Source organism: Urocampus carinirostris, chromosome 2 (genome assembly GCF_059441175.1).
Source record: "Urocampus carinirostris isolate Australia breed hairy pipefish chromosome 2, RoL_Ucar_1.0, whole genome shotgun sequence".
NCBI classification, from domain to species: domain Eukaryota; kingdom Metazoa; phylum Chordata; class Actinopteri; order Syngnathiformes; family Syngnathidae; genus Urocampus; species Urocampus carinirostris.
Genome location: NC_142350.1, coordinates 32,577,501 through 32,597,931, shown reverse-complemented (window position 1 = coordinate 32,597,931; position 20,431 = coordinate 32,577,501). Strand labels below are relative to the sequence as shown.

Genomic DNA, 20,431 nt, shown 5'->3' with positions numbered 1-20,431 from the left:
GGTTATGAAGGCATGTCATATTTATTTTCTTTCAAATCAAACGTTTGCTTTATTCCGATTTCAAAATCTTCGTTTGGTTTGAAATTTTCTGGATTTTGGCTCGTTAGGCAATTTGCATACTCGGCAGGCCATCAGACGCCTGCATCAAATAACTTCGTGCTTCCGGACTTTCCCGAGCGTTATAAGGTCATGCATTTGCATATCATTTTCCAAAGTAGACGCACAGAGAGCAGAAGAAAATGGATAAGTGGTTTGGAATCAAGCCAAAACCTCAGCCCCAGAAGAAATATTCGAAAGAAGCTAACAAAATTTATGAAGCTACAAAGCGTAAACGTAGATTAAAAGCATCGTAGAAAGAGGAGTTCACGTGGTTTGTAGCAGACAACGCCAACATTGCATGAATGAAGATGAGTAAATACAGGTTCATACTGATGGCAGATGGAAAACAGCGATGTCATATACATGCAACGAATGTTATAAATAGATTTATAATAAACTTAAATTTAAAGTGCTGTTCTGTTCTATATTCTGATTATCAATCCTTAATACTTTTCAACAACGGGTTTTTTTGCGATCAGTCGTCTTATTGCGTTTCAAGTTGTGAAAAATGATACTGTTCTGTAGCCTGCTCAGTTTCAAATTAGAGAGTTACAGTATTCAGCATCACTAATGATGTTGTCAGTCACGTTCATTGAATATAAGAGTGACCGACTCGTTCCTTTGGTGCAGGGGTGGCGAACACGCGGCTCTAGAGCCGCATGCGGCTCTTGGCTTATAGAATGCGGCTTTTTGCCTCATCATATTTTCTATATACTGTGACTCTTTGCCTTGTTTCATGTTTAGTTTTTTGTGTGTATTGAGGGTGGACACTTTCCTTGAAATCAACACAAGAACAATACTTGTTGTATTGTAAGGAGAGGAATGTGTCATGAGAAATAAAATGTTTTTAATTGTGTGTGTTTGTCTGTCATGGCAGGTCAGTGCGTGGTGTGGCTCTTTGACTCTCACAGTTAAAAATGTCGGCTCTTTGAGTCAAACTTGTTCACCACCCCTGCTTTAGTGCACGTTGGCACCTTGCCAAATAAGTGTCCTCCTTAATTTTTCCCCTACCGTTGAGGACGTCCTTTTTGTACTGATGGATACAATGCAAGTGCTGTTTCCAACAGGACACACTCACCCTCTGCTCTCGCCGTGCCAGTGGCGTCTGTCCCAGAACGTTTCAGGCGACCATACACGAAGCCCCAACACACTTTGGCGACGCACAGTGACAGCAAAATCCACACAAACTGAAAAACAGCTTTCTCCTTTCAGAAAAACGTGGAGTCCAAATACAGTATACAGTAAATGAAATGTCATTCGTTCAGCTAGCACGTTAAAAGTCACCTCGTTTCACCCCCTAAATACGGATTTCGAAAGACCTAAGTTGAACTTTCTCTCTTCGCATCATCTTTTTGACAGCGTCACTTTTTTCGCGTGCGTAAAAATGACACATAAAAGAAGGTTTGACTACTTAAAATCAACATGTGGGCTCTTACCGTCAGCCGAGACATCGTTTGGACCATGGGAGTTCGGTTACTGCAACTTATAGTTTAACTAAAGTATCCAATAAATATGAGCTTCCGTGGATATTTACAGTACGAGTGCAGTTTAATTTGGAAAGAAATACAGTATATAGTAAAAGGCAAGTCCTGGTTTCAAGAAAATACATTCATAAAGAGGAGGAGCTTTTATAGGGCTTCATCTGCTTACCTTTCCCCCACCCTGCCATGTCCCGTGTGTCTTTTCCCCCCCGCATCCAATTTCATGCTGGTTTGCAACTGGACATGGCGATGACGTCGAACTCGCGTGTTGCTCAACTATTTTGGAGCCAAGGCACACTTTTTTTTCATTAAAAACCCCAGTCGATAATGTTTCAAAATTCGGGTTTCCTGTTTTTTTCCCCTCAAAGCTTAAATGTCAGGTTGCCCTAATTGACAGTGCAGTAATCCCTCGGCTTTCACGGGGATGTATTCTGCAAGTACTTTAATGATTCACTTTAAGTGTTTGAAATCATTTGAACTTAAATAAAACGCATTGGATTTTTATTTAAATATATATAACTTCCCCAAGAGCCAAGAAGAGAACCACAGGTTCGAGAGCGTTCTCCATTCGGGCCCCGGTGTTGTGGAATGCTCTGACCCCTGAGATTCGATCTGCAATCTCAGTGGAACTGTTTAAATATAGCCTCAAAACACACAAATATTCTATATATTATGAATTACTTATATTTCATCTTGACAATATCTGTGTATTATTTGTTATTGCAACATCCGTTGCAGCCTGGTCATCCTTGTAGGGGGGTTAATTTATGTGTGGTTCCTTCTCAAGTTTTCTTCTCATGTTGAGGTTTTTGAGTTTTTCCCTGCCCTCATGGAGGTTTTAGATCAGGGGATGGTGTAATAATAGTCAGTAATTTGCAATAATCTGTGGTCTGTGCAGCCCTTTGAGAGTCCTTGTGATTAAGGGCTATACAAATAAACATGACTTGACTTGAAATGTTTTTTTAAGAAATAGCAGGATGTAAAACATTCAGAGACATTGTTTGAGAAAATAAGCTATAACAATAATTGTATCAATCTTTGAGCTTTGAACACAATACATTTCTTAGTGTTTAACATAGAAGTGTCGTGATAAAATCACAAATACATGAAACATAAGGTATTTTTATTTTCAACTCACAACACCAAAATGTTGCTGCAAACAAAAAATCACCCGTCTGCAATAGTCAAAATCCTCAAAGAATCCTTCATGTGTTGATTAATTAATAGATTTGTTAATCAGATACTCTAATATACATCCAAACCAAAGGGGGAAAAACTATTTACAGGCACCAGCATTTGTTCAATAAATAGAGGTACCGAAACCAGAAACTCAACACTGAAAAATATTTGAGCGTAGTGCACTAGTGTTGAAAATGATTTCAGGACACTATCCTGACTTCGAATAATATTTTGTCACCAACATGTGAACATTATTGGGAAAACAAAAATGTGGCGTAAAAATCCTTTTACCTTCTGTTTGTGTACAACTTAGACCACAATGTTATTGACGCACAGGCAGACAGGGGCAGATAAGGGGCAAAGTGATCGTTTAGCCATTCAAAAAAACAGAACACAATGCACTATGAAAATCCGCCAAGTAGGGAAGTAGGGAAACAGCGAAATAGCGAAACAGCAAAAAGTAAAGGACCTTAGAACAAGGGATTATTGTATACAGTTTTTCTCCTTATTAGTGTTCACGGTAGCTCAGGAGGTAGAGTCGTCGTTTTGGGACTGAAGACATTCGATTCCTGGCTCCTCCAAGTTAAATGCCGAAGTGTCCTTGGACAAGACACTAAATCCCTCATGCTCTGGATAAGCCAGGTGTGTCAGTGAGTGTGTGGTTGAATAGGTACAGTGTGAAGTGTATTGTAAAGTTTATTATTATTTTCTTTAGGAACTAAGTGTAACTTATCTGAGTTTATTTCACATGGAACCAATGCTCCTTTTTTCATGTATAACTTTCAATAAACTTTATGCATTCTCCCATATTTTCGACTCCCATCTGACTCAAATAGTCAGGCAGCCAGCAGAGGTGAACGGCAGATTTAGCAGATGTAGCAGATGTAGGAAAAAAATACTTAAAATAAGCAAAAATTATCTGCCAGGGGGACACATTTCTTTTAACTACGTTTCAACTTGTTCTATTTTTAGTTAAATAGGAAAATGAGTATTAAAACCAGCAAAATAATGTGGGGGATGTTTTACTTTAGGCAGCACGGCGGCGCGGTGGTTAGCGCGTGTAGGGCACAGTTCTGAGGTCATGGGTTCAAATCCAGCTACCAACCTTCCTGTGCGGAGTTTGCAGGTTCTTCCCGTGCTTGCGTGGGTTCCAAAAGCATGCGCGTCAGGTTAATTGGCCGGTCCAAATTGTCCCTAGGTGTGAATGAGCGAGCAAATTGTCTGTCCCTGTGTGCCCTGCGATTGGCTGGCAACCAGTTCAGGGTGTCCCCTGCCCACTGCCTGAAGATGACTGGGATGGGCTCCAGCACCCCCGCGACCCTACTGAGGCTATGTGGTACGGATAATGGATGGATGTTTTACTTTGTTTGAGTTATTCTATTATTTTTTGTGCGGCAAGCTTAAAGGGCTTCATCATAAAAATAAATGTATTAAATGAGCAGATAGTAAGTAGATAAAAACGTAAAAAAAAATTGTAATCCGCCTCCACCAACTAATATGGATGAATGTTACGGTTACTCAGCTGATCACTGGAAGAACAAAAAAGAAAATGAACCACGGCATGCGTCTGCGCAAAGTTTAAATTGGGCAATTCCCTGGTTTAAAAACACTGTCAGACCACCAGCGAGTTCCCCAACGAAGCTGGGGACTGGAAAGTCGTTTTTTTTTTTGGGGGGGGGCTTACTTCACGAATCACAAACATTTTTTTAAAGGAATAATCTCAAAGGTTACCAATTAAAAACAAAAGGACAAGATGGCTTTTTTCTGCTATAAATGATTCCCATGTACAATGTATCTTTTTCACTGAAATGCATGCGTAATATTTCAAAAAATCCACCTTCCAACGCTACCTTTAACCAAAAACATGGCAGTGACCTAGAGAACAGTCTTCCCTTCCAAATTGTATAGAAAGACAAGATGAGAGCTGGTAAAAATGCTGCCTAGGGGCTGAAAATAACAGTGATGACTTAGCATTTTTTCCTTTGTCCAAGACTGGCAGTTGAAGAAATGCAACCATCCTCTTTGTATGTGCGGTTAAGCAAGGCAAGGTCGACAATGGAAAAACAAAAATCCCCAAACCACACTTCAAATCTCACACACACGTAGTAGAAAATGGGAAATGGACTGCATTTCTATAGCGCTTTTTAAGTCACCGAAGACCCGCAAACCACTTTAAAATGTGCTTTACACTTACCCATTCACACACACAGTCATACACCGATAGAGGCGACAGCCCCTACCTGTTTATCAGGGTCTTTAGGGGTTCAGTGTCTTGCCCAAGGACACCTCGACTTTTAACTCAGAGAAGCCGGGAATTGAACCTGCGACCTCTCGATCCCAAGACGAGCGCTCTACCAAAATGAAGAAACAGTAATAATGAATCAATTCAAAAATGCATGCAAGACTTTGCCCAGCATCAATGAAGTTATGATCTTTACTCCTATCTTGATGTCACTTTTCAAATATAGAACTGTTGGGACCATAAATCTGGTCTTGTTACAATATTTGTGTTTATCATTTTTGGGAGGCAAGAATTTTAACCCCAAATATCACAAAATCCTAAAGGGACACTGTGTAATATTTGACCACTAGATGTTGCTGTATTGTGAAGTCCAACCATACGGATGCTACAAAGCACAAGACACAACACAAACTACTGACCAAACCACATAATTTGTCTTCTCATTTTCTCATAGTTTATGTATTTTTTACTTAATATTCAAATCACTAGTTTGTTCCTTAAATAAAGATGTTTTATTACCACCAGAAGGATCTGAATCACACAATATCCCTTTGAATCAGTGCTTCTCAAATATTTTCTGTAACCTCTCGCCCCACCCCTACTGCCTCCTAGCGTAGTAGAGGTGCAATTTCACATTATTTTAGGACAATTCATTATTTTTTTTAAACTTACTTAAAAAGTAGCTGTCTTTTTTGAGATCCCATGCAGAGCTGGAGTGCAAATATGTTGGATCCAAGTGGATACACATTGTGCTAAAAAATCTGCTGACATTTGAAATAAGAAGCTACCACCCCCCCCCCCCCCCCCCCCTCATTTTATGTCATGTGAAGCATTTAGGGCTCCCTCGTCGATCTTTTAAATGCGCTATAAAAATGGACCACTTAAACAAATAATAATAAATTGTTTGATTGCTTTTCATGACGTGCTTGAGTGGGCTGAGATTCCTGCATGTTTTAAGCGTAAACGAGTAGTTGCATATTGATTTAAGTGTGTCTTTGTGTTGAAGCCATTCATGTCACCCGTTTGTAATTAAAAAACGTAGAAACACAATTTGTCTCCAGAATAATTAAGAAAGATCAAATGACGTGTACATGGTTCATCAAAACCCGAAGTGGCAAACATTTACCAAAAGAGAAATCTAATGCGATCGTTGGAAGCATTTTTTTCATGCACAAAGACTAAGTCTCGCTTTAAAATAAAGGATCCTAGATTAAAATATTAGTCTTGAGTCAAGATTTTGTTGTTGTCGTTGTTGAAAAAAAACAAAAAAACAATAGGCGTTTTAAGGGGAGAAAATCTGTGGTTCAACGCATAAAACGGGTGTAGAAAATGTGAAGCGTCAATATTTCATAAGCAGCTGGGCCAAATTCCATTTCTAGATCAGGGTTCGGGAACATTCTTGACACAAAGAGCCATAAAAGCAAAAATATTTGGATTTTTTTTTTGAGAGAGAGCTACACTATAAATTTCAAAACAAAATTCTGTCAGGCGCGGGGAAACAAACAACAGCGATCCGGTGCTCGCTGGGCAGGAGGAGCAGGGAGCCCTCCGAACGAAGCGTAGTCGGAGATCGGAAGCGAGTCGGGCAGCCAGGACGGGAGAACGGAACGTGGTCGGAGGACGGAAGCAGGTTGGGCAGCCGGGACGGGAGAACGGAGTGTGGTCGGAGATCGGAACAAGTCAGGTAACCGGAGACGATCGGGAAGCCAGGGACGGATGAGCAGGAAACAGCACAGGACGGGACAGGCGGGAGCCAGAGTCAAAAACTGCTTGCCTTGCATGTGCGGAGGTTCGCTGACGGACTGACCAGGAGTGAATGAGAGCACTGAGTTTAAATAGGAGGAGAACCAATCAGGAAACGAGCAGCAGCTGGAGCCAAACGAGCGGGCACAGGTGAGGGCAATGGGCAAATCATGACAAATTCTCCAGCACATTTTCTTTCACTGTGTGACATTCAAGAAAATCCAAGACATAAAAATATCATATCAATATGAATTTACCACTTAAAATCTGTCTCTCTTCCGCAGTTACCTTAGGAGTGTTAAGGCTTTTTTTGTCCTAAAGAATGGTTTCACAACAAGATGCGAGTAAAGTTTTGGGGTAAAAATGTCACGAAATACTGCAAACGAGGATACCAACGTGTTAACCTGCGGTGCAGACGGCACTGGGCGAGGATAAGAAATATGCACACTGTGTGTATATCTCTGCACATTCTTACCACTCACCCAATTATATTGCTCTAGGTGCTTTGCTAGAAATTTAGGGTATTTACAGTTTGTAAAGTGGCTTTTCATAATAAAGAGTCTCAACAATGAACATAGATTGTTTAATGAGATTCCATATAAAGAATATTTGAGCGATTTACAGCCTAAACAGAGTCTGTCGTTGTGACACCTTGACTGTAAACTGTAGTGGGCACTTTACCCTATGTATACTGGACCGAACCCTTGTTCCAATCACTATCGATTCCCCACTATTAATTCTGCATTTATTAACACGTGTATTCACACAATTTCTATTACATCCTTGAGCCAGAAGTACTCATAAAAAGAGCCATACATATATGGCTTGCGAGGTACATTTTCCAAACCCCTATTCTCAAACATGGATGTCAAACTCATATTTGGCACTATGACCAGATTCAAATTTTCTGTTCTGAAGTGGGACAGATCAGTAAAAGAATGTCCATTCTAAATGTTAAGCTGTTTTTAATTATTATGCTTTATCCTACATTCGTAACTTACCCTCTGTACTATAATCACGAATGACAATCTTTTCTGAAGACAACACATTCATTCACAAACAGTGGGGGAAAAAAGATGTTCATGTTTGTCATTGAATGTGTTAACTGATTTTTTTTAACAGTTGACTGAATGTAGTTTTTCACCTGAACCAACTCATCACACTTTACAAACTCAAAACTGCCTGAAGAGAGCATTCGGTTTACATTTATTGAAAGAAAAGCCATAACTTTTGATAGAAATTACCAAGAAACTCACTTTTTTTGTTGAAATCCAACGGGCCAAAATGTTTGTCATGCCTGTTCTAGATCATATAATTTGAACTCAACTACTTCTGAAAAGACATCTTATTGGTTCACTATTATGTTTACTTTTTGAACATTCATTATGCACATACAGAAACCAATGGCAGTAGATTTGATAGTGTTTGTAAAAAAGTACTCTGAACAAAAACATAAAAAATGACAGTATTTATTACAAAGAAAGACTGCATTGCAGAGGAGTTTGTTAATCATTTCATGATAGCTTGATAATACATCTTCGCAGGATGAATTGACATGTCAACGTTGTGTTATTTTTACAAAGGGAAGAAGAAACCTAGGTTATCTATTTACAATTTTGGTGCTCCAAATGTTTTTTTCATTGTACTTTATAACACCAACAAGGTACATATCTATCTAGATAAATAAAATGATTGTGAAATACACAGATATAAAAAAAAACATGGAAGCAAAAATACACTATGAACGCTTTAAAAAGTGAGCTTTCTCACATAAAGGTCTCGCCTGATAGTGATAAAATGTTTTGAAAACGACTTTCCCCAAAATATAAAAATGGGTGCTGTGACTGCGAAAGTAGCCATCAAGATTTCCGTTTTATTCTGAGAGCGATGGTGAGTGGAGGGACTTTCCGCTGGCGGGACTGTTGCTGTATGGATTCCAGTTAGCCCTGTCCCTGTCCTTGCTATCATGCTTGTGTTTGTGTTTATGCTTGTGCTTCTTTTTCTTTTTCTTTTTGTGCTCGTGGTGATGGTGGCCATGCTCCCCTTTGAGTTTCAAAGGCAAGGACGCCGTGTCTTTGGAGAAGGACGGCACGGGCGTAGCCGGCATGGACAGCATGGACTGCTCTACAAACGCCGGCTCCTTACCTAGAAGTAAAAAATATGGTCAAACTAAGCATTGCAAGTGGCAAATGTTTGATACGTGCAGCCATGCTTTTATTTATACAGACGCTCCTCTACTTACGACCATTCGACTCACGTAAAACGGTAGGTACACACTTTTTTTCGGGATGTCGAAAAATATCCAGACATTCCTGTAAGTTAGATTTTATATTGTGTACACCTTTTTCCGAGTACAGGACATTACTGTACCGGCGTGTGGCGCTGTGAGAGCTCATCCAGCATCCACCCGGAAGTAAAATAAATCAGCTTCCTCTTCCTAGTTCATCTTTATAGAGCATATTATTTTATGAAATGTTTATTTTTTAGTACAAAACAATACAGGTTACTTATACAAGCCTTAAACATACTTATATATACCTTAAACATACACTGAAGCAACTTACAAACAAATTGAACTTACGAACGATCGTCCGGAACCTATCTCGTTCGTAAATAGGGCAGCGTCTGTATCTTTCAAGACGACCAATTTACTTCCCACAATGCCTCTCTCTTTATTCAGTTTAGGATCTGGTGCGCATTGTAAAGACTTTGCGAGTTGGCGATACAATATTGTGTTTTAGCGATCCCCAACCTTTTCTGGACCACAAACCAGTTTAATATCTGACAATATTCTTGCGTCCTGGCACAATAATAACATTAACAAGGTGGCACTGTGACTAAAAATTGTGTGATGATAACATTAAAAAAGTGTGTTTTTCCTGTGGCACTACCCGCCACTACCTTGGTTCAATTCCCGTTGCATCTAAATTTTGCATATGCGAAGAGTGATATATTTGGTCTGATCAATAAATGGACAAATACGGTCCTTATTTCATAAAAAAAAAAAAAAATCTTGGAAAACCACTTGAGTGGCAGTAGTTCAGGAGGTAGAGCGCTTTTGGGAGGTCTTCAGTGACTGGTTAAAGCTCTATAGATATGCAGTCCATTTAACATTTCATTTATTTTAAAAGCAACCCTACCCCTTACTGTAATTTTAATTCTATGTGACATATATACATGAAAATATATTGCAATAGAAACATTTTTAGGAGTGCGACTTCTAGTGCGGAAAATATGGTACTTGTTTTAAGGATATGTTATGTCACCTGGTGTTGAGGGTCTCTCCAACATATTGAGGTGGTGATGAATAAAGGCTTGACTGTCATGGACAGTCTCCATATCGATGTCTTCTTCTTCCATGTTAAACTGCAAAAGATCAAGAGAAAGAACGTCACTAAAATAAGGAAAACACACAATCGACAGTCAAGGGAGGCAGGTGAGGCACAGCCTCACGCGTCGAAAATATAAATATGTTAAATGGTTGTATTTATTCAGTGTTATAGTTCCTTCTCATTTATTGTCAAAATAATGGGATTTTCTTTTTTACAATTGATACATTTTAACATTATTGTTTACCAGACAAGATACTGGCGGGCCTCCAGAGTTTAATTGGTCCTGCCAGAGTCTCATAAAATTGTGTATATATATATATATATATATATATATATATATATATATATATATATACACAGTGCTTCCGGAAAGTATTCACAGCGCTTCACTTTTTCCACATTTTGTTATGTTACAGCCTCATTTCAAATTGTATTAATTTAATCTGTTATCTCAAAATTCTACACAAAATACTCCATTATGACAATGTAAAAAAGTTTTTACTTTTTTTGAATTTATTAAAAGTAGAAATCTAAGAAATCACATTTACATAAGTATTCACAGCCTTTGCTTAATACTTTGTTGATCCACCTTTGGCAGCAAATACAGCCTCAAGTCTTTTTGAATATGATCCCACAAGTTTAGCACACCTATCTTTAGGCAGTTTTGCCCATTCTTCTTTGCAATAAGTCTCAAGCTCAATCAGGTTGGATGGGAGACGTTTGTGCACAGCCATTTTCAGATCTCTCCAGAGATGTTCGATCGGATTCAAGTCTGGACTCTGGCTGGGCCACTCCAGGACATTCACAGAGTGGTTCTGAAGCCAATCTTTTGAGATCTTGGCTGTGTGATTTGGTCGTTGTCCTGCTGAAAAATGAACCTTCGCCCCAGCCTGAGGTCAAGAGCGCTCTGGAGCAGGTTTTCATCCAGGATGTCTCTATATATTGCTGCATTAATTTTTCCTTCTATCCTGACTAGTCTGCCAGTTCCTGCTGCTGAAAAACACCCCCATAGCATGATGCTGCCACCACCATGCTTCACTGTAGGGATGGTATTGGCCTGGTGATGAGCTGTGCCTGGTTTCCTCCAAACATGGCGCCTGGCATTCACACCAAAGAGTTCAATCTTTGTCTCATCAGACCAGAGAATTTTGTTTCTCATGGTCTGAGAGTCATTCAGGTGCTTTTTGGCAAATTCCAGACGGGCTTCCATGTTCCTTTTACTAAGGAGTGGCTTTCGTCTGGCCACTCTACCATACAGGCCTGATTGGTGGATTGCTGCAGAGATGGTTGTCCTTCTGGAAGGCTCTCCTCTCTCCACAGAGGAACGCTGGAGCTCTGACAGAGTGACCATCGGGTTCTTTGTCACCTTCCTGACTAAGGCCCTTCTTCCCCGATCGCTCAGTTTAGAAGGCCGGCCAGCTCTAGGAAGAGTCCTGATGGTTCCAAATGTCTTCCATCTACGAATAATGGAGGCCACTGTGCTCATTGGGACCTTCAAAGCAGCAGAATTTTTTCTGTATCCTTTCCCAGATTTGTGCCTCAAGACAATCCTGTCTCCCAGGTCTACAGACAGTTCTTTTGACTTCATGCTTGGTGTTTGTGCTCTGACATGCACACTCAACTGTGGCACCTTATTTAGACGAGTGTGTGCCTTTCCAAATCATGTCCAATCAACTGAATTTACTGCAGGTGGACTCCAATTAAGCTGTAGAAAGATCTCAAGGATGATCAGTGGAAAAAAGATGCACCTGAGCTCAATTTTCAGCTTCATGGCAAAGGCTGTGAATACTTATGTAATTGTGATTTCTTAGTTTTCTATTTTTAATAAATTCAAAAAAAGTTAAAAAAAAAACTTTTTCACATTGTCATAATGGAGTATTTTGTGTAGAATTTTGAGATAAGAGATAAAATTAATACAATTTGGAATGAGGCTGTAACATAACAAAATGTGGAAAAAGTGAAGAGGTGTGAATACTTTCCGGATGCACTGTATATATGTATATATATATATATGTATATATATATATATATATATACACATTTAATTTAATGCGGAATTAATAAAAATAACTTTTAGATTTCTAATTATATAAAAGATCTGCAAACAAAACAGCTCAATGAGCTGGCGATGAGAGCCAGCTCCCTTCGAGATGCTCTCTTCTCTGGCTCTTTGTCCGCGCTTCCTATGGAAGGCGCGAGTGACTGAGTGGCGTCTTGTGTTTGTCTGCCTGCCTTCTGCGCTGAGCTTTGGATTTATTTAACTATATTGTCATGGTATTAGTAAGCTAACAGCAAGTCAAGCCATTTTTTTCTCTTCTTTTCCCTTCTTTCTGGAGGATTGCATCTATCGATGCTTTTATTTAAAGGAATAGACAGACTTCATTGATAAGTTAAGGTAAAACAAACTTTTTTGTCCTCTCCTACAGTTTATATATTGATTTCTTGCTCTTCTAATCAAATATATAAATGAGATGTAAGTTAATTTATTTGTAAATCTGACTGTTCCCCACCGGAAAGGAACCTCACTACATGTCACTGCAACCAACTACAGCAATATTAACACGAAATAATGATTACAGTCCTCATTACTCTGATCTTGTAGCGCCCGACTCGGCCATCGTCTTCTTGATGCTGGAGCGCTTGTCCGGATTCCGGAGGGGAGCCCAGCTGAGTCTCGGCTTTTCTCTTGATGCCTTGAGGGGGCTGCCCTACTCCGCAAACGCCCAGTGAAATTGGATCGGGCTCTTCATCCTCCTTCCACAATAAAATAAACACAAAGGAAAAAGCAAACAGTAAATTATTGTAATATTTTCACGATCATTTACATTACAAGACAACCTAAATTGGCGGGTAATCCTTTTGGTCTGGGGAATCATTTACCAACAACAGAAAATTGGACGTTAAGTTACTTTTCAATTTGGTTGAAATTGGCCGGCTGTTTCAACTCAATATCAGAGACCGTGAAATTCATTTTTGAGGAATCAAGAAGACCCGTGATGATCTGCTTTGCAACATAGCTCATGTTTTAAAGTAGCAAAACAATTTGAAATATTAGAATTAGGTCAGGATTGGTAAAGGAAATATGTGTGTCTGTGGGATAGGGTGTGGATTCAATTCAGCTGGAAATTATTATTTTATGTTAATGTTTTTTTTACTTTGGAACACAGACCTACTGCTTAAAGGCTGCCAGTATGCCTTGCGTATTTTAACTTTTTCCTAATATAGTGAAACCTTGTTCATCATGGGGATTACGCACCACAAAAAACCTGTTATAGGTGACCTCTGTGAAGTACAAACCTTTAGAAATAAAAAAACAACAATACTACACTATCAAATACTCTATTACAAATTAAAGCCAAAGAAGAAACCCTTTCTACAGGCCAAATCATTCGTTTAACAAACAGAAGGACTGTATACAGTACCTGTAAACATTTACTATTACAAATACCTACTCTTTTTGGAACTCTTTAGTCAATTGAAAAGCAGGAGACAAAACATGATGAAAATTGGTTAAGCAGTTAAACCGTGAAAGGTGAAACACGAGGGATTACTGTAATTCAAGATTCATTAAGTTGGAGTCATTCCATGGGCCACCCACTAGTCTACACAGTACTTTGATTGGAACTGAAGTAAATTGGGTTGAACCCCCTCCTTAAGTATGGAAGTGTGTTCAATTTGGAACATGACATATCCAATTCAATTCACCAGAGCAAGTTACATTCCTAGAATAAAATATCACAGTTTGTTCTCTAAATGTAATGAATTCCTTTTAGTTTGATAAAATACTTACAGGTGGGTAACTCAAGCCGACACCATGGATTCCTATACTTGCGGGTGTGTCGATAACAGAGCCGACACTCATTTCGGGCTTGATGGTTGGGTTTAACACAGCTTTCTTTTCCTTCAAGTTCAACACAAGGCCGAGCTCAGGGAGGGGCAAGCAGGAAGGCCGAGTCAAACCAAATAAAGTGTAGTAGAAGTTCACAGCATCGCAGCGTAGACGCCAATCATGGGAGGTACCTGAATAGAAACCAAACGATAATTTAAACAATTAAAATTAAAAAGGTAAATGGTATAAATGTTCATATAGCAGACAAAAGTACATTATCTTCCGGACTATATAAGCATCTAAAAACCCCAATTTAGACAGAAAATTGAGAAGGAAATTAAATGTTTTTGAGATTAAGTGTTTGAGAAGTATGTTAGGAGTGATAAGATTGGATAGATTAAGAAATGAAATTGTGAGAGACAGAACTGGAGTAGTAGTGGAACTGAGCAAGCGTGTGGATAAGAGAGTACTCGGTTGGTTTGCATGTTCTGCCCGTGCTTGCGTGGGTTTCCTCCGGGCACTCCGGTTTCCTCCCACATTCCAAAAACATGCATGCCAGGTTAATTGGCCGGTCAAAATTGTCCCTAGGTGTGAATGAACGAGATAATTGTCTGTCCCTGTGTGCCCTGCGATTGGCTGGCAACCAGTTCAGGGTGTCCCCTTCCCACTGCCCGAAGACCGCTGGGATGGGCTCCAGCACCCCCGCGACCCTACTGAGGATAAGCGGTGCAGATAATGGATGGATGGATGGTTTGGACACATGGAGAGGATGGGTGAGGAGCAAATGTCGAAGAGCAGAAGTAAATGGAAGGAGACCAAGAGGAAGGCCGCGATTGACGTGCATGTATGGTGTTTTAAGTGCACTGCAGGAAAGAGGTCTAAATATAGTGGAAGCGAGAGCTCTTGTTAGTGATAGGAATGAGCGGAGAGGTGTTGTAAAAGGATAGTGGGAGATTTGGACGCGTTCTTCGGGATGGGCAGGGCACCTGTATGATGCGGCAGGGGTAAACCAGTGAAAGCTGTCGGGGCCTGCTGTTGAACAGAAGAGTGTGTTGTGTAACCCTGACCCGAATGACATGGCCGCTTTATTGTTTTCCGTTACATCTGGAGGGACGGAAGCATGACCAACTTGGGGGCCGAAGTGCTTAACTTGTTTGGGTGTTTGGGCATTTGGGTTGGCCATGGTCCATTTGCTACTTTTTCCCTTTCTTTATTTTCTTTCTCTTTGTATGTGTTTGTCTTGCTATCGGTCACCCCTTTTGAAGGATATGACCAGGGTAGATAGATAGATATTAGCAAAATACATTTTTATTTTTTCATTTCATGCAAAATTTTACATTATTATTGGTAGTTTATTGGTTAAAGCAACAACAAAAAATCTGAAGAGCCGTTTGGGAGCTGAGCTTTGAGACAGTTCTCTAAAGGGAACCAAGGATGCACATTATAATCTGGTGTGCCTTATGTATGAAAAATATATTACAAAAGACTATTTTGGGGTGTTCGCCGTATAATCCGACGTGCTTCATAAGTGTGGAAAATACGGTAATAGGACATAAAAGCAAGTTAAAATATTTCGGACTTACCCGAATTCATCAGCTTCCAAAGTTGGTCCACCAGGGCTTCATTGCATATTGCGGATTCTGTTGTCTTGGTAAAGGGTGGATTGTTGCAAAGCATGGCTAGGATCTTATGTCTGGTAGAACCACAAATGAGAAAAACAGAATGAGTAATACAAATACAATACCTGTTACTCATGTGATTATTGCTTGGTGTCAAGTCAATTGTCAGTTAGCAATTACACATTCACGTTATATAAAATAAAAGAAAGCTTTCATAAAATCTCAGTGCAAGCAACCCTGTGTAATAATTTACCTTACATAAGGAGCCGGGTCACTCTGGACCAGGTTGAGGAGCCACTGCAGATCAGCAGAACTGTTTTCGACTGAAACATGTTGTGATGTTAAGTTTAAAACTACAAATTGGCAAAAAAGCCCAAAACCCTCAAATATAATCAAAAATGTACTTACCGTATTTTCCGCACTATAAGGCGCACCTAAAAGTCTTAATTTTTTTCAAAAGCTGACCATGCGCCTTATAATACAGTGCGTCTTATTTATGGATCAACATTAAATCACAAGGTCTCGCAACTTACGCAACAGCCGCCGACTTGATTTTCCCCCGAACGTGGAGTAGTCCGCGGTGTATGCTGGGATTTATATACCGGCGTTTCATTGGCTAACCAATGTGTCAATCATCATTTGAATCGATCACTATTGGCTGAAGTTATTCGGAGCCTTGGATTGGCTAGAGCGCCAAAACAAACCCTGCAATTGTCCGAAAAAGATGTATCAATCATCCGTTGAATCGATCGCTATTGGCTAAAGTTATTCAGAGCCTCGGATTGGCTAGAGGGCCAAAACAAACCCTGCAATTGGCCGAAAAAGATGTGTCAATCATCCGTTAAATCGATCGCTATTGGCTGAAGTTATTCGGAGCCTCGGATTGGCTAGATGGCCAAAACAAACCCTGCAATTGGCCGAGTTTAGCAATGGCGTAGCAAGCTTGCTAAAGTACACCATAAAGAAACATGTTTTATTAGTCTGTATTTGCAAATAATTTACTCTCCTGGATTAACTTCACTCACGGTTGTAAGAAGACCATGATTGCGTATCATTATTGAACGTGAGAACTTAGGTGAGCTATGCGGCTTTATATTTTCCCGGTATCTTGTTTTAGAACGATCTTGATGTTGCTGTGATGAGTTGAGTGAATTAAACTCAATTCCAAGTGTTTATTGTCATATGCACAGTAAAGTTGAGAGCGAAAAAGAAAATAGAAACTAAGAAATGTTTGGCATTTTTTGAATCCCAAGACTTTAACCTACCGACTGATATTTGAAATGATGCATTTGAGTGACACCGTACGGACAAAGCATCCGCACGTGTCTACGACACGTATTTGCTTCTTTGCAAGCTTTGGGAATGTTAAGGGGGTAATCAGTTGGACTGAATCATCTGACTGTTTTGTCGACGTTCCCATTGTAGCGCCTTATAATCCGGTGCGCCTTACCTATGGAAGATATAGGACCAAAAACTATTTTTTGGGGGTACGCCCTATGACCCGGTGCGCCCTATAGTGCGGAAAATACGGTACCTGTATATATGGTGTATTATTTGACATATGACTAAATGTTAAGAGTATTTTTTTAAGTGCTGCACATTACAATTTAGTTGGGCTGCAACATATTATGTCATGAATCTTTTAATCATTCGATTGTTTTGTTAACTAAAAATGATTTTGTTTAAACTCAAACAAATATTTTGTGTCAATGATGTTATTCAATTACATTCTATAAAACAGAAAACATGTTCAGAGAGCTATTCAAAAAATAATTATTGATATTTATGTTACAGGTTTGGCTCGTACCGTATAAGAAAACAGGAAAACGTGTTGTAAAGTAAAAGTCAATCGCTGGAGTCAGGTCAAAACTATATTCCTCAAAATAGCTTCTTAGAAAGAGATTGATGTTGAGAAAAAATTAAAAAAGAAAGGAAGAAAGAAACAAAGAATATGAGGAATAAAGGGGATAAAAAAGAGAGAAAGAAAGAACGGACAAGGGTAGAAAGAAAGCTGGAAGGATGCAAGGAAAGAATAAAAGATGAGGACAGGATGAAGGATAAAAAGGAAAGACATGAAAGGACGCAAACAGGGAGGAAGGAAGAAAAAAGGAAGGATAAGGAAGAAAAGCAAAAGAAAGTGAGGAAGAAAGGACAGGTGAAAAAAAGAAAGGATAAGGAAGGCTTGAAAGAAGGACAAGCAAAGAAGGAAGGATAAGGAATGAAGAAATGGAGGGAAGATAAGGAAGCATGGTTAAAGAAGAATGGGATAATTAAAGGCCCCATTTTTCATTTGTATAGTAGGTAATTGGTGCCTATTTAGATGTTTTGTACAGCCAAATCTATTCAAATAATAACAACCATTAATGTGTTTGTATCTGACCTCTTGTGTAGTCCACTAAAGCCTCCAGAGCAGCAACCCGCACATCTACAAAGTGGCCGTACTCTGCGTAAGACTTGAAGAGTGACGCTTCACTTGGGATGTGGCCATTTTTTTGAAGTTGGCGGATAGCTTTGAGACAACTATGAACAAAAAGAATAGTAAATTAAAAATCTGGGTCATTAGGGTGTATTCAAATACATTATTAGGGTTTCCCAAGGATTTTTACATTCAAGTTTATGACCTGTTTAAGACGACATCCAATGAAAGTCAAGACCAATGTCGCACATATTTTGACGTACAGATACGGGTTGCGGGGGCCAAAAAGTGACTGACTCTGGCATCAACGCCACCCGACTGCAACGAAGGAGCGAGGAAGGTATTGTGTGCAAGATTTAGTGTGCAAGGGCGGCCGGATCGCACTGGCACCGAGGGGGGACTAGCCCCTGAACCAGCCGCGGCCAAGCCTGGACTAAGAGTGGGACAGAGGCGACCATTAGCGAGACCGCACGGGGTGGGGTCGGGTGAGGCATGGTACGGACCCACACGTGCACCAAGGCAACTCACAGGCCGCCACTGTCGAGAAAACGGGTCTAAGTACGGGTACAGTTCCCCAGAGGGAATGTGACGCTCCCAGGTTGGGCCATCGACTCGGCTTAAGTGCTGTCCTTGACCCCTAAAGCCCACCCGCACTCCCAACTGCCGCTGTTATCCGGTCATGTCGGTCAGTGCCAGGGTACAGACGTCAGCCAGGCGACCCTGTGACAGAGGTCTGCGCCCAACTGGTGCTTTTACCTGGGCGTGTCGCCGCAACAGATTCGTGCGTCAGATGGGCGACCCCTCCAACTCATTCCCTGTTTCAGCCTGAACCCAGTTATACTTGAAATCACTCAACCACAAAAGGTTAAACCTCAATTTCCCAACCCAAAATTATTCTGCCGACGTCTGCATGTTAGAGAGCGAGTGTACGTAAAAGCTCCAACGTAGTGCTGCTTTTTAAAAAATGCGGAAATCTGGATTCTACGACCGACACATTGCATTCATGGGCCAGAGTTCAATAAATGAAATAGAAATCATTTTACAGCACAACGCTTCTTACTTTAGTTAATTTACATTTATTAGATCTGTCATGCAGATAAAACAGGTATAAACTAAGGCATTTGAGAGATAAATTTAAGACTTGTAAATCAAATGTTAGACCTTTTCAATACCTTAGATTGAGTTAATCAGATTGAAGACTTCTTTAAGTATTTAATACCCCGTGGGAACCCTGATTACAAGTCATCTCTAATCAGCCTAAAAAAAAAAGAAAAATCGCCAGAATTGCAGCTACCTGATAGTAATTGTGCTCCTGTAACTTGGCAACAGCTTTTCCATGTTAAGAAATCTGGTGATCTCCTCCAAGATTAGACGCACATCAGCATTTAAATTGTCCACTGTTCGTGTCTCATTGTTGATACTGATGGCCGGGGTCAAAGAGTTGGTCAGAGCTTCTATCAGTTCTGCACGGTAGTAATTATCAGAGAACTGGAAACAGACAAAGATGGCATCATGTTATATACCAGGGGTGGCCAACCCGGTCCTCAAGAGCCGCATGTCCTGCATGTTTTGGAGGTTTCTCAGGTGATGCAAATTTTAAGATTGTTTGCAAGCTGTGCGGGAGCTTGATAATGACCCAAGTGATTGGGATCACCTGTATTTGAACAGAGAAACTCCAAAAACATGCAGGACATGCGGCTCATGAGGACCGGGTTGGCCACCCCTGTTATATACAGTACTCAATTATTCAAGTTTTGTTATTGTCCATTACTACATCGGATGCGTTGCTGTGTCATTACTTTGTTCTTCCTGTTGTCGTTGTACTTGATAAGGTCAAGTATGAAGCTGAGGACGTCTTTGGGACATAGGTTTTGAACATCTCTGAGTAACGCCATGGCAACAGGCATTGTCTTGCAAGGAATAGGGACAGATAAAACTTACATTAGGAATGAAAAATTATAAGCAAGATGGATGTAAGTAAACTGCAGATCATATGCGAATGTATTCCATATCTGAATGTACTTTCGGGAGAAACCTCACATTTTACCGCTCGTGGAATATAAATATCTAAAGCCTCACACACCAGAAATAAGATTGGACCTAAAAAGTTTCAGCCTGACCCAGCCCGGGCCTAAATAACTTGATTTGCAGGAAGGAGCCTGAAGCAAAGCAAACATTTCATACTGTATTTGTGAAGACTCGGGAGGAAGATAGGTGATTTATGATAAATTAAAGTCATTTGCAACGAAATCTACGTTAAAAAAGACTCAATGAACATTTAAAACTTTTATATTGTTGTGTCTGCAGAGTTTATATCAACAGACAACTTTCCATCATCCCCAACTTTTTTTTTTAAAGAGTTGACAGGAAATTTTAAGGCCCTCCGTCATTTTGATGGGTTGAAAATGGTAGCAGTAAGTCCTTAAGAACCGAATGTGGTACGTTAATAGAGAGAGAAGCAGTGGGCAGAGGGGGAACAATGACTGGGTGT

At 40.0% G+C, this 20,431-nt stretch overlaps 2 protein-coding genes across 5 annotated transcripts in view; both read right to left on the bottom strand.

Annotated features, from left to right (window-relative positions):
* Nucleotides 1-1,680, bottom strand: part of enpp2 (ectonucleotide pyrophosphatase/phosphodiesterase 2) — a 29,904-nt gene extending 28,224 nt beyond the window's left edge. For all 4 annotated transcript variants that reach the window (XM_088327914.1, XM_088327915.1, XM_088327917.1 and 1 more), the window contains exons 1-2: nucleotides 1,536-1,680; nucleotides 1,178-1,286 (exon numbers count right to left, since the gene is read on the bottom strand). In XM_088327914.1, coding sequence (XP_088184040.1) covers nucleotides 1,178-1,286; nucleotides 1,536-1,562 — 136 coding nt within the window. In that variant the 5' untranslated portion in view covers nucleotides 1,563-1,680. The remainder of the gene's footprint in view (nucleotides 1-1,177; nucleotides 1,287-1,535) is intronic.
* A 6,517-nt stretch (nucleotides 1,681-8,197) lies between these two features.
* The window catches only part of taf2 (TAF2 RNA polymerase II, TATA box binding protein (TBP)-associated factor), a 39,297-nt gene continuing 27,063 nt past the window's right edge, over nucleotides 8,198-20,431 (bottom strand). Inside the window, exons 20-28 of the mRNA XM_088326218.1 lie at nucleotides 19,740-19,850; nucleotides 19,235-19,428; nucleotides 17,905-18,044; nucleotides 15,778-15,847; nucleotides 15,489-15,598; nucleotides 13,867-14,096; nucleotides 12,666-12,830; nucleotides 10,011-10,110; nucleotides 8,198-8,889 (exon numbers count right to left, since the gene is read on the bottom strand). Of these exons, the coding sequence (XP_088182344.1) occupies nucleotides 8,618-8,889; nucleotides 10,011-10,110; nucleotides 12,666-12,830; nucleotides 13,867-14,096; nucleotides 15,489-15,598; nucleotides 15,778-15,847; nucleotides 17,905-18,044; nucleotides 19,235-19,428; nucleotides 19,740-19,850 (1,392 nt within the window). The 3' untranslated portion in view covers nucleotides 8,198-8,617. The remainder of the gene's footprint in view (nucleotides 8,890-10,010; nucleotides 10,111-12,665; nucleotides 12,831-13,866; nucleotides 14,097-15,488; nucleotides 15,599-15,777; nucleotides 15,848-17,904; nucleotides 18,045-19,234; nucleotides 19,429-19,739; nucleotides 19,851-20,431) is intronic.